This window comes from Nansenia antarctica (assembly GCF_963989245.1).
Source record: "Nansenia antarctica genome assembly, chromosome: 7".
In the NCBI taxonomy this organism is placed as follows: domain Eukaryota; kingdom Metazoa; phylum Chordata; class Actinopteri; order Argentiniformes; family Microstomatidae; genus Nansenia; species Nansenia antarctica.
This window is the reverse complement of record NC_137677.1, coordinates 41,619,319-41,632,464: the sequence shown is the minus strand read 5'-3', so window position 1 is coordinate 41,632,464 and position 13,146 is coordinate 41,619,319. Positions and strand designations below refer to the sequence as shown.

The 13,146-nt window shown below is 51.7% G+C and overlaps 1 protein-coding gene across 1 annotated transcript; it reads left to right on the top strand.

Annotated features, from left to right (window-relative positions):
* Nucleotides 1-2,421: 2,421 nt before the first annotated feature.
* LOC308162612 (F-box only protein 39-like) lies at nt 2,422-13,146 on the top strand (the record flags this gene model as incomplete). The annotated part of the gene is made up of 6 exons (XM_080536757.1): nt 2,422-3,053; nt 3,239-3,608; nt 4,377-4,553; nt 5,238-5,342; nt 5,840-5,980; nt 12,997-13,146. The coding sequence occupies 6 exons, from the start codon at nt 2,422-2,424 to the stop codon at nt 13,144-13,146; spliced, it is 1,575 nt and encodes a 524-aa protein (XP_080392883.1).

The following is a 13,146-nucleotide window of genomic DNA, read 5'->3' as shown; positions in this document are numbered from 1 at the left end:
TGGTAAAATGTCTACGTGATGTGTATTATGTTAGTATATGGATGGATGGATGTTATTCCATTCCATGCATTCTACGGTTGGTTGGCCCTTGTGCCACTGGTTCAATGTTGTTGAAAATCAATGACACACTCGCTAGTCAAGCCAAAACATTGCAATGCAATGGATTCAATCAGTAATCCCCATTACTCTACACTAACTTTGCATTGGATTTTTTTGACTTGACTAGTGTCATTGATTTTCAACAACGTTGAGGTTTATTTTATTTTTATTTTTAAAATAAAAATTAAGCACAACTCAATCAATCAATAAATCATTTAGAAACCACAATATTGTATGTTATATCAAGAGAAATAACCACATCCTTCACCAAAGAGGTCCTCAAACAACATTTGAAATTTGAGAGGCACCAGACCAACCGATCGTAATGTTAACATTGACATCAGGTCAAAATTGGAGGATGGGCTCATTATAATGCATGAAATAGAACGAGGTGTGGAATTCATGGACATTGCTCCATCAGCTATGCTCTATCAACTGAACCACAAAAACCTTGTCAGAAGGCTTGACGTGATCCATCCGAGTAGCCCAGAACCATGGACAGAATGGTGGCTTTACCAGGGGAAACCACACAGTGGATCCTCAGAACCATGGACAGAATGGTGGCTTTACCAGGGGAAACCACACAGTGGATCCAAATAAAATTTCTGGTCAGAGGTGTGGACACTTCTATAGTGTGTAGACTTGCATGCTTTCCATAGACTCTCATGGACATAGTGTACTGTACTTGTTGAAGTCATCCTACATACTGCACAGAAAAAACTAGGCTAGTGAAATCATTTAAATCCACAGTATTATTCTGCTAGCTAATAAGCTAACACTTGTTTGGCTAGTGTAGTAAACACACACACACACACACACACACACACACACACACACATACAGACACACACACACACACACACACACACACACACACACACACACACACGTACAGACACACACACACACACACACACACACACACACACACACACACACAATAACTTGTGAACAACACAACAAACAAAACCACGCTAAGTCAGCAAGACACTGCACAGTTTAGCCCGAAATATATAGAGAGAGTGCTGTACCGCGCCAGCTGGTGCAACTCCCGTTGACAGAGAAACGTTTTAACAGGGAATTCGCTCCGCGCTGTGTCGACGGTGATAGGAGAGTATGATCGACTCCATTCAAATGGTTTTGGATTCCCTGTCTTCTCATCTATCCGGACACATTTCAATTGTTATCCTAACCCCCGGTAAACCGAAGTTATTAACCCGCAAACGGCACCGTGTTTGTCCGTGAATAACACGGCACACAATGATACTACAGTTCATAAAGCAGACAAGTGAAGGCAGTGGTTTTAAGGGTTCAAAAAACATGACTTTATTATGTGTAGAACAACATGTGTGCAGAACAAAATCCAATAGAAATGATTCAAACATGCAGACAATCAGGCAGTAGCCATCTCTATGCTGAACATAACAATGATGCTACAGTGAGCTAAAGTAGTAGCCATCTCCTTACGATAGCCCACATAAGTTTCTTTCTCTTTTCAGCATTCCTCTTTCGAGTATCCTTCCTTCTGTCTTCGCTCTTCTGTCTTCTCTCTTTTCTCTCCAAAAAACCATGGTTAATAATTTGAGAACTTGTATCTTGAAAGTTGCACTTGTAAAATAAACATTTGCACTTGCAGATTCGATTTGAGAACTTGTACAATAAATATTTGCAGTTGTATCTTGAAAGTTGCACTGGCAGATTCGCGACTTTCGCTGCTCGAGTTAAGTCCCATTTCTTGCAGTCGGTATGGGACAAAACAAATCTGTGACTTGTGTAAAGCAATGCGAGAGCGCAGGGAAGGGCGGGCATGCAATGATTGATTGACCAATGACAAGAGAGCATTTTCGAGCGGGCATTGAGTGATTGACTGCAGTGATTGACCAATCACAGAACATTTGAGAGAATTTCAGCACGAGGGGAGTGGTCTCATGCAATGATTGATTGACCAATGACAAGAGAGCATTTGAGAGAATTTCAGCGTGGTCTCATTACAAGACAAGATGGATAACCAGCAATCGCACACCCCTCAGGTAAGTGTAGCTAGATAGCTATATTTAGAAGAAAAAAAGTTTGTTAACTCTTAAACCTTATCAGTATTATGCTTCACTTGTTTTCTTTCATCGAAATACATGTGGAAGAGTCCCTCTGAATGGTCACTTAAGTAGTTTATGCTAGCTAACTCACGACCATCATGTAAGCTAGCTAGCTAGCATGGGTTGATTATGATTGTGCTAAGTTAGCTAGCGTAGAGCTACTGTTGTTTAACCCGATAAGCTTTTTTTAAACTTATTTGATCTATTTTCACTTACCTATTTTACTTTTATGCAACAAACAACAATACAACCCATACCTGGCGCCTACAAGGAGTATGAAGAGGAGGAGGAGCAGCAGATAGGAGAGGATAAAAGAGAAGTGATGGAGGCCCAAGAAGAGGGGGAAGGAGTGGAAGCATTGGAGGAGGTGGAAGAAGAGGACGAGCCAAAATATGGCTGGGCTTATCTCCCGGACTTTTGTCTTCTCCAGGTGTTCAGGTGTCTGAGGGACAAGGACCGGGCGCGCGCCACCTTGGTCTGCCGCCACTGGCACCACGCCATGCGTTCCCCGTCCCTCTGGAGGGCCCGGACCTTCAGTTTCTCCGGCCGCATCTCCACGAGGGGCCGCTCCGAGCTGGATTCGGCCGTCTGCTACGCCAGTGTTTACGGCCGCTACCTGGAACACCTGGAGGTCCGTTTCTCCCACTCACCCAACTCCCTTGTTCTTGTCCAACCCTCCCACTCCCTCCGCCTCCAGCAGACCATGCAGGCGTTCCTGGCTGCTCTCCGCAAGACAGGCGGACGCCTGCGCTCGCTCACCATCCTCCTCATGGAGCTGGACCGTTCGGGCTGGTCCCGGAGCAACCGGACCGGCATGGCGGCGGTGTATAGTAGTCCGGGCTTCACACAGGTCATCAACAAGTGGGTGTGGGTGTGGGTGTGTGTGTGTGTGTGTGTGTGTGTGTGTGTGTGTGTGTTTGTTTGAGTGGCTCCTACATACTCTTGTTTATTAGCTACTCTTTTTTGGCTTGTGTGTGTGCAACTGTGCATATGTGCCTGCAAACACACACATACTTTAAAATGCACCTTGATTTGATTTTGGCCAGGTTCCGGGGCCTCTCCACCCTCACCCTCGACTACAGCTGTCTGTCCAACGAGCTCCTCGCCGGCCTGGCCGTGTCGTGCCGTAGCCTCTGCGGTGGCGGCTCCCTCCGCTCCTTCACCTTGCGCTGCCACATCCACGAGCCGCACTTCCAGGTGATCTGGGGCGACTCCTGGTCTCACCTGGCCCGGCGCTGCCCAGACATGCAGGTCCAGATCTCTGTGGAACGGATCCTGAACCTGGGCCCTCTGGGTGGGATCCTGCTCAGAGAGATCCCTCTGAGGTCACTCAGTCTCACCAGCGGCTACTTCAGTGAACAGAGCGCTAAGCCAGCTCTGAGCAGCTTGGTGCCCTGGTACAGCAACTGTCTACAGGTAAGGGGATTGGGAAGGGCTCCATAGAAATAGAATGAGTAGAATACTCATAATGATAATACTGCTAGACTTTGTTAGACTTTGATTGCTGCTTTTATGACATGGTTTTATGTATTTGTTTTGCTTTTGTTGTTGTTGTTTTTTTATTTTTTTTAAAAGCGCTTTATAAATGTAATCAATAATAAGCATTATTATTATTCTTAGAATGGACATGGTCCCTCAAACCGACAAGGCATTGTTATGCATTATTGCTGCAGGTGTAGAACACAGAGAGAAGTTAATTCAGAGGCGGGACTAATAGCAAGCCTCATTTTACTGAACATTCCGATGTCAGTTGAGTTTAGTTGGTTGTTAATAAGGCTGTGAGATAAAACTTCCAAATGATGACCACAAGATGGCCGCCACTACACCCACCATGGAATGTTGATTTGAATGAGGATGTTTCTTGTACTATATGGTATGCTCTGCTCTGTCAATACACAGTAGCAGTCAGCAGTGGAGTGTTGATAATGCTATAGGGGTGTTATTGAATATGTGAGCTCATTGTAATGAGGAACATGCGTTGTATACCATTCATTGTAATTCATGGAATGGAATGAGGACTGGTGTTTGATACCATTCCTCATTTTGTTCCATGCATTACAATGAGCCCGATTTCTACCTCCACTAGCCTCCCCTGATGTCCCTTTTCTGTTCAGGCTCCTAGGGGTCCTAGAAATCTATTTAATGTAGTGGTGTCCTTGATGTGGTTGTTTTCCCTCCCTTCAGAAGCTGACCCTGGACCTGAAAAACAGCCATGAGTCGGTGGACGAGGAGCTGCTGGCGCTGGTTCTGATGTGCTCCAAGCTCACCTACCTCAAGGTCTGGGCTTTCCTAGACATCAGCTTCCTGGACCAGCTGCTGCAGAAACGCCTGGACAAGAAGACCATACTCAGAACCATCAAGGTGGGTCAGACCGCAGCTTGGCCTGGGGGGTATTCTACCAACGTCGCTAAAGGAAAATCCAGGCTTATTTTTGATGAGTCTGGCGAGACCAGGGTCAGTGGTCTAGCGTCCGCCCTGAACACCCAGCCAGGAATGCCATCATAAGCTGTTATAAGTTATATTCTTAATCAATAGCTATATATAATTAATATAAAAGTCTAACATTTGTTGTACCAATCCCTGATTGCCCCTTTAATGTAAAAACAGGCAAACTCAAACGTGATCTGAATCATTGCAGAATGTCACTGTGGGTTAAAACAACTGAGGACATTTGATGTGTTTGGAATATGTTTTATTGAGCAACGTCTGCCATGGTTTATACACTGCATGTGTATTAATGTAACCAGCCCAGGAGTCAGCTTCCTAAAGTAGTACTTTATCTCTTTTGACAATCCAGAGCCACTTCTCTCCTAGACCAGAGTTGTTAATTTAATCCATTTCGTTGGTTTACGCACAGAAGATTGACCTGCAATTGTTACTCTCTTATTATGGTTTTGTACTACTTGTGAAACTGACCTCAGTGTGGTTTATAAAACGCATGTGTAACAATGTGAAGTTGAACAGTCCAGTGTGGTTCATAAAATGCATACGTGCAATAATGTGACCAGTTCAGGGTGGTTTATAAACTGTGTACGTGTGTTCCAGGTGAGGATCTACAACAACAACTACGACACACAGCATGAGGACCAACAGCTGGAGGACATCTATTCTCGTTACTGTGAGCTCATCACCTCGGAGCTCAACTACTCTGCCATGTCTTTCCCCATTGGCTGAACACGCAGAACACACTTGTGCTGCTTCATAGAATCCTCCACATTGCTTTTACAATCCTTCAAAAACTTATTGTATTAAAGTTGCTATAAATATTGCAAAATGAACTCCAGGTGCCTCATTTATAGAAAGTAGCCTACTTTGGATCAAATTTGATCTTACCCGTGTCGTACGTAGAAAACCACGTCAACATAGTTGTTATGAAGGCCCACAATTTAGAGCCAGTTAGTTTCCCCAAATCAGCCCTATTTTTGCCCCTGTTATTTCCTTAATTATTTTCCATACTATTCATGTACGTTTTCATGAAGGTGTATGTATTGTTATTGTAATTGTATAAGTTCTGTCTTGGATTTGTTCAGTGTTGTGCAAGCGCCAGATTAGTGGGCGTGGTTTTGATTGGCGTACGTGACTTGATGTATGTCCGGTTGATATATATAGCTACGGAAGTGGTCTGTGCGTTAGAGTGACATGAGAAGGAGAAGGAGAAGGAGCCCGAGGTGGAGATAGAGTACATCACAGAGGAACCAGAGATCTTCGACCCCAACTTCATCTTCTTCAAGAGGATCTTCGAGGCCTTCAAGCTGACAGACGACGTGAAGAAGAGGTCGGAGTTTTTAGTGAGTTAACAGCGCTAGCCCAGTTTAGCTGTGTCACCGTTAGCCAGCCTTGCTAGCCGCCGGCTGCTAACGTTGGCGCATAGCGAGACCCAAGCCGGACAGAGCCGTCGCCTCCGAGGTGGATTGCGACCGACCGCTGACACCACCGGAGCTGACCGTGGACCACCGGACCTGAGCCATTCACACCTCGTCGTTTGCTACGAAGACGCCCCTTTCCCTTCAAATTGCAACGTCACTCCCCCCCCTTGTCTGCTGCCTTCCTCGAGTCACATGCGAGCTCCAACCAGGCCTCAACGCGCTCATTTCAGTCCGGGACTCTAAGCCTTTTCAGGCCAGGTACTGTGTGTGAGTGAGTGAGTGAGTGTGTGTGTGGCCGGCGGGGAGGGAGTATATTGGGATGTATATATAATTTGTATAAATAAATGTGTTTGTTCATATTCGATACATTGCTGTGTGTTTAGTTGTCTGTTAGCTAATGCTAATGCTAATGCTAATGCTAATGCTAGTAATGCTAGTCTAAAGGGTTGCTGGCGCCCCCTGCCTCTATCCTCCTACACTGCCGATTTAGCTCAGAGTTAGTTAGATAACCAGCCCTTCCTAAAATTCTACAGTCCTTTAGCTACTCCCTGGTTACAATTGGTCCTTCGAGCCGGATAGGTTGTGTAGTGATAGCATGGCTGAGCGCAGCCAACCAGACAAGACAGTTACCCCCCCTTCTCCGCCCCCTGAGCCAGAGCCACGACCACAGAGAGTCCCGCGGTTGCCTCAGAGGTTACAAGAGTATGAGCTTGAGCTCGAAAGCTCACTGAGTGGTAGTGAGGAGCGCACTCCACGGGATACAGTGGTCGGAGAGGCCGAGGTGTCCGCCGGCGCGCGGGTGGCTAGCACCGAGACAGCCATCAAAGAGCACCAGCCTGAGGATGAGATGGCAGAACAGCAGGGTTTTGCCGTAGAAACGGAAGAGCAGGAAGGAGAGGCCCGGTCTGACAGCGCCTGCGGGCGGAAGAGGGAGGGCCTCAGCCTTAACGATCTGCCTCCCAGTACGGCGCGCTCGAGACCTAGCTCCTGCCGTTCAGTGGCTTCCTCCCGGTCCAGGGTTTCCGTGGGCAGTTCTGCCTCTGGGGCGGATAGCATGCACTCCAGAGGGAGTAGTGCCGCGCTGTCAGAATGTATGCGCCAACAGGCCGAGATGGCGTTAGAGCGGGAACGCCTCCAGTTCGAGCGTGAACGCCTCCAGATGGAAGGAGCGGAACGTGCGGCGGAGAGACAGCGCCAGGAGGCGTTAGAGAGGGAACGCATCCAGTTCGAGCGCGAGCGCCTCCAGATGGAGAGAGAGCAACTGCACGCGGAGACGATGGCGGAAGTGATGCAGACCATGCGCGACGTGTGCATCAGCAGAGCTCCGTCGGCCCGTAGCTCCAGAGCATCATCCGCACGGCCCTCTCGAGTGCCATCTCCTGAACCCCCCGCCGATGGCTCCATGACCCCCGCCATGACTGTCCAACTACAGGCCCAGCTGACCACCTTGAAGGAAGAGGACCAGGGACCCGACCGCTACGCGGCCCAGAGGGAGCCAGCGTCGCTGCCCGGGAGGGGAGCCATTCCCCAAGAGCGTAGCACACCCCTAGGTCCTCCAGTGAACCAAAAGGCATGCAGGCCGGACACCCAGACCGTCACTCCAGCCCCGATCATCCACTACAGGATGTTTCCCCAGGTGGAGGGACCCAAGTTCCCCTTCTTCAAGGACGAGGACAGGAGCCAGTATGTGGAACTACGCATCTGCCTAGACACGCTCTTGGACGACTCCTGCTCAGAGTCCTACAAATATGCGATTCTCCTTCAGCATGTGAGGAACCCCAGAGCCCACAACATGGTTCTGGCCCATGCCTCCGCACCGACACCTTACACCAGAGCGCTCGCCGACTTGGATGCCCGCTACGGTCGTCCCTGGAACCACGCCCTTGCTGAACTGCAAGCCCTCGAACAGCAGGCCCCCATCAAGGATGAACGGGCGCTGGATGACTTCGCGCTCCGCGTGCACACCTTGGTTGGAATGCTGAAGACGCAGGGCCCAGCTGGCGCCAGCGAGATCAACAGCACCTCCAACGTAGAGCGGCTGCTCCGCAAGATCCCACGCTTCCGGCAGGAGAGGTTCCGGCGACAGCAGCGCGTTCGTAACCCCGGGAAGTTGGGTCTGAGCATGGCTGCCTTCGCGGAGTTCCTACTGGAGGAAGTGCATGACACCAACGTAGACGCCATGGGTTACGCTGAGCCGAAGAAGGAGAGGGAGAAGGGAGACCGCTGGGACAGGCCGAGCTCGAACAGAGGACGCCCAGTAGGAGTGCTGCACACGGAGGAGGAGCCTCGGAGAGAGAGGAAAGCCCGACCTGAGGGAAAGGATTCCTCTCAACCCCCTCAAAAGGGACGGAGAGGTCCACCGCCATGTCCGTACTGCACCAGCGAGCACTGGTTCAATGAGTGCAGTGACTTCAACAACCTGAGTACCGAGGCCAAGCAGAGGTGGCTCGAGGAGAACAAGAGGTGCTGGAACTGTGGGCGCGACCATCTGGCTAAGAACTGCACCTTGAGGAGAAAGTGCAACCGCTGTGAGGAGGTCCACCTCAACATCCTACACGAGGTCTCCCTCGCCAGGTCCACGGAGGGCACCAGAAGCCCTAGGTCCGGTAGCGCACCGGAAGAGGAAACACCTGTCTACTACCTAGACCCAACCCAGAGCAGCGGCTCCAAGGTCCTACTGAAGGTGGTGAAGGTCCGACTTCACCACAACAACGCTGTGTACGACACGTACGCCGTTCTAGACGACGGGTCGGAACGGACCATCCTTCTCCAGGAGGCAGTGCGCCAGTTGGGGCTCCAAGGGACTGAGGAGAAGCTGACTCTGCGCACGATACGTCGCGACCTTAAAGAGGTCACCGGGGCGAGAATCAACTTCTCTATCTCCCCGGCGGGGCGGCCGTCGGACAGATATCGGCTTCAGAATGTCTTCACCGCAGACCAGCTAGCGCTCTCCCGCTACGACTACCCCCTGGAGAGATTACGCGCAAGATATTCCCACCTACGGCGAGTAGACCTACATCCGATAGAAGGAGCGGAGCCAACCCTTCTCATCGGCTCGGACAACGCTGCACTGATCGTGTCGCTCCGTCCTCCGCTGAGAGGACCACGAGGCTGCCCGATGGCTGTTAAGACTGCGCTTGGGTGGGCCCTCCAAGGCGCTACTGAGTGGAGAGATAGAGACGGGAGAGCTACGTCATCCCTCCATGTCCGAACCGAAGAAGTGCAGACCATCAACTGCCTTCACACCAGTGTGGACTCCATGAATGCGGCGCTACTAGACAACGTCCAGAAGCTGTGGACGCTAGACGTTGCGCCCTACAAGAATGAGAAGCTCTACGTACGGTCAAAGGAGGACGTCTACGCCATAGACCTCCTTAAAGCAAAGACAGTGCGTATCGAAGTCCAGGGCGTGAAGAGATACGTCACACCACTACTCCGAAGAGAACCCATGCCAGAGTTTCGAGTATCCCCTCGAACCGTCCTACAGTGTCTGACCAGCACTGAGAAGCGTATGAGGAAGGACGAGGTCCTTGCTGCTTCTTACAGAGCGGAGATGAAGAAACTGACGGAGTCCGGTCTGGTGAAGAAGCTTGAGCCAGCCGAGGCGAACCAGAGTGCCGAGTCTTGGTACCTCCCGCACCACAATGTTCACCACAACGGGAAGAACCGAGTGGTCTTCAACTGTAGCTACCAGGTGGGGAAGCTCAACCTCAACCACTATCTTCTCCCTGGTCCAACCTTGACCCCAGCCCTCTTGGGAGTTCTGGTGCGATTCCGTCAGCAGCCGATCGCAGTCAGTGGTGACATTAAGCGAATGTTTCACCAGGTCAGGATGTTGGAGGAAGACAAGCCACTCATGAGGTTTCTCTGGAGAGAGGACCCGAGCGACCCCGACCCCTCTATCTACCAGTGGGAGGTGCTACCCTTCGGGACAACCTGCAGCCCCTGTTGCGCCACCTATGCGCTACAGACTCACGCCGCGCAGGAGACGGCACCTCCTGGAGTGTTTGACGCCGTCCATAAGAGCTTTTACGTGGACAACTGCCTCCACAGTTCGAAGACAGCCACGGAAGCCCGCCAGCTAGTCCAGGACCTGCGTGCTCATCTCCAGGAGGGTGGATTTGAGATCTGCCAGTGGGCCAGCAACGACCCGCAAGTCATCAGAGACCTCCCGGAGGAGGCCACCTCGACCAGCAGCGAGGCTTGGGTCTCTCACTCACCAGATGATGCTCAGGAGATGACGCTCGGACTTATCTGGCAGTTCCAGACCGACACTCTACGCTATCGCAATAAGCCTGCCAAGCCCCAACGCGTCACGATGAGAACGATATACAGCACTCTAGCGAGCCAGTACGACCCACTGGGATATATCGCTCCCTTCACGACGATGGCCAAGGTGCTTGTCCGGGAGCTGTGGGCCCAAGAACGAGGATGGGACGATCCTCTGCCTCGTCACCTAGAAGAGAAGTGGAAGGCCTGGGAGCAGGAACTTCCCACTCTCCAGCACATCAAGCTGCAGCGGAGCTACTTCCCTCCCTCCACGGACCTAGAGAGGAGTGTCATCACGCTACATGTATTCTGCGACGCCTCGGAGATGGCGTACGGGTCCGTGGCATACGTCAGAGCGGCAGAGCTTGGAGGTGAAGTCCACGTCTCGTTTGTCCTGGCACGTTCCCGAGTGGCGCCGAAAAAGCAACAGTCCATCCCAAGACTGGAGCTGTGTGCTGCCCTGAACGGCGCGCAACTGGGAAGGTTCCTGCTCGACGAGCTCCAGCTACCGCTGATGAGCGTCACCATGTGGTCAGACTCCACTACCGTCCTCCAGTGGTTGAAGTCCAGCTCATGTCGGTATAAGGTGTTCGTGGGCACCCGAGTCGCAGAGATTCTGGAGTTGACTGAGGTGAACTGCTGGCGTTATGTAGACACCAAGAGGAACCCTGCTGACGTCATCACGAGAGGGGCAACTCTCCAGGATCTGGCTGAGCCCCACCTGTATCACACGGGACCAGACTTCCTACAGGAGCGGGAGTCAGAGTGGCCAGCCACGCCGGCGTTAGCAGAAGACAGAGAGGACAAAGAGCTGCGTAAGACGTTGTTCTGCGGAGCCACCCAGGTCGTAGACCCTGAGACTACTCCGGGAGAGGAGTGTGAGACGCTCGAAGAGCTGCAGAAGAGGATGTTCTGCTCCAAGGCCGGTCTACCCCTAGATACTACGCTCAGCGCCGAAGATTACACCGCGGCGGAGCTCCTGGTGCTGCAGAGTGCCCAACAGGATGCCTTCTCCCGAGAGCTGGAGTGTCTCGAGAAAGGGAAGCCGATCCCCTCGGACAGTAGACTCCGCGGCTTAGCTCCAGAGCTCGACGGTGTTCTCATTCGCGTGGGTGGCAGACTGCGCCGCGCTCAAGATCTAGACCTAGACACGAAGCATCCCATCGTGCTTCCCACTAAGCATCAGGTCACCAGATTGGTCATCAAGCACCATGATGACAAAGTGCAGCACGCGGGTGGAGAGCGTGTCTTCGCGGAGGTACGACGGAGATTCTGGATACTCCATGGACGGGAGGCGGTACGGAGATATCAAAGGTCCTGCTCGGACTGCCAGAGGTGGCGAGCCACGCCGCCGCAGCCCATGATGTCCGATCTGCCCGAGGACCGGCTGCGACTGAGACAGGCTCCGTTCCACTCTACTGGGGTCGACTGTTTCGGGCCACTCCTAGTCCGAAACCGGCGAGCCTCCGAAAAGCGGTGGGGCATCATCTACACGTGCCTGACGACGAGAGCAATGCACCTTGAAGTTCTGCACCAGCTCACAAGCGACAGCTTCCTCATGTCCTTCAAGAGGTTCACCTCCAGGCGAGGGACCCCTAAGACCCTCCGGTCGGACAGAGGCACCAACTTCGTCGGTGGTGAGGCCGAGCTGAGGGCGAGCTACGCTGCGATGACTGAGGAGGCCCGTGACAGACTCGCCTCCCAGCAAGTGAAGTTTGAGTTCAACCCCCCAAATGCTCCACCCTTCGGGGGAGCCTGGGAGCGGGAGATTCGCTCAGTAAAGAACGTCCTACGTACCATTCTCGGACAGAAGGTGCCTACCGATGAGGTGCTCGAGACTGTACTAGCAGAGATTGAGGGCATCTTGAACTCCCGGCCCCTAGGCTATACCTCCAGTGATGTAGCAGATCTGGATCCCATTACGCCCAACTTCTTGCTGATGGGGCGGCGAGACTCTGCACTGCCTCAGGTAGTCTACGACCCTGCAGAGCTCACCGGAAGAAGATGGTGGAGGCACAGCCAGGTGCTCGCGGACCAGTTTTGGAGGCAGTTCATACTGCACTACCTGCCGACCCTGCAAGTCAGGCAGAAGTGGACGAGGGAGAGAGACAACTTGTCCGAAGGTGCCGTGGTACTGGTGATCGACCAGTCCCTTCCACGCGCCGCCTGGCAGACAGGCAGAGTGACCAAGGTCCTGCCGGGTCCGGATGGAAGGGTGCGGACGGCCATCGTGGACGTTGGTGGTCGCACGTACACCCGACCTGTGGCACGCCTGATTGAGCTCCCTCAAATTACAAAGGACACTATCACCTCATACCTCACGCTGCTAGAGCAGCCTAGCCAGTGTGCCTTCCATAGTTAAATGAAACCGAGGGTTTCATGGGGCGGCTGTTATGAAGGCCCACAATTTAGAGCCAGTTAGTTTCCCCAAATCAGCCCTATTTTTGCCCCTGTTATTTCCTTAATTATTTTCCATACTATTCATGTACGTTTTCATGAAGGTGTATGTATTGTTATTGTAATTGTATAAGTTCTGTCTTGGATTTGTTCAGTGTTGTGCAAGCGCCAGATTAGTGGGCGTGGTTTTGATTGGCGTACGTGACTTGATGTATGTCCGGTTGATATATATAGCTACGGAAGTGGTCTGTGCGTTAGAGTGACATGAGAAGGAGAAGGAGAAGGAGCCCGAGGTGGAGATAGAGTACATCACAGAGGAACCAGAGATCTTCGACCCCAACTTCATCTTCTTCAAGAGGATCTTCGAGGCCTTCAAGCTGACAGACGACGTGAAGAAGAGGTCGGAGTTTTTAGTGAGTTAA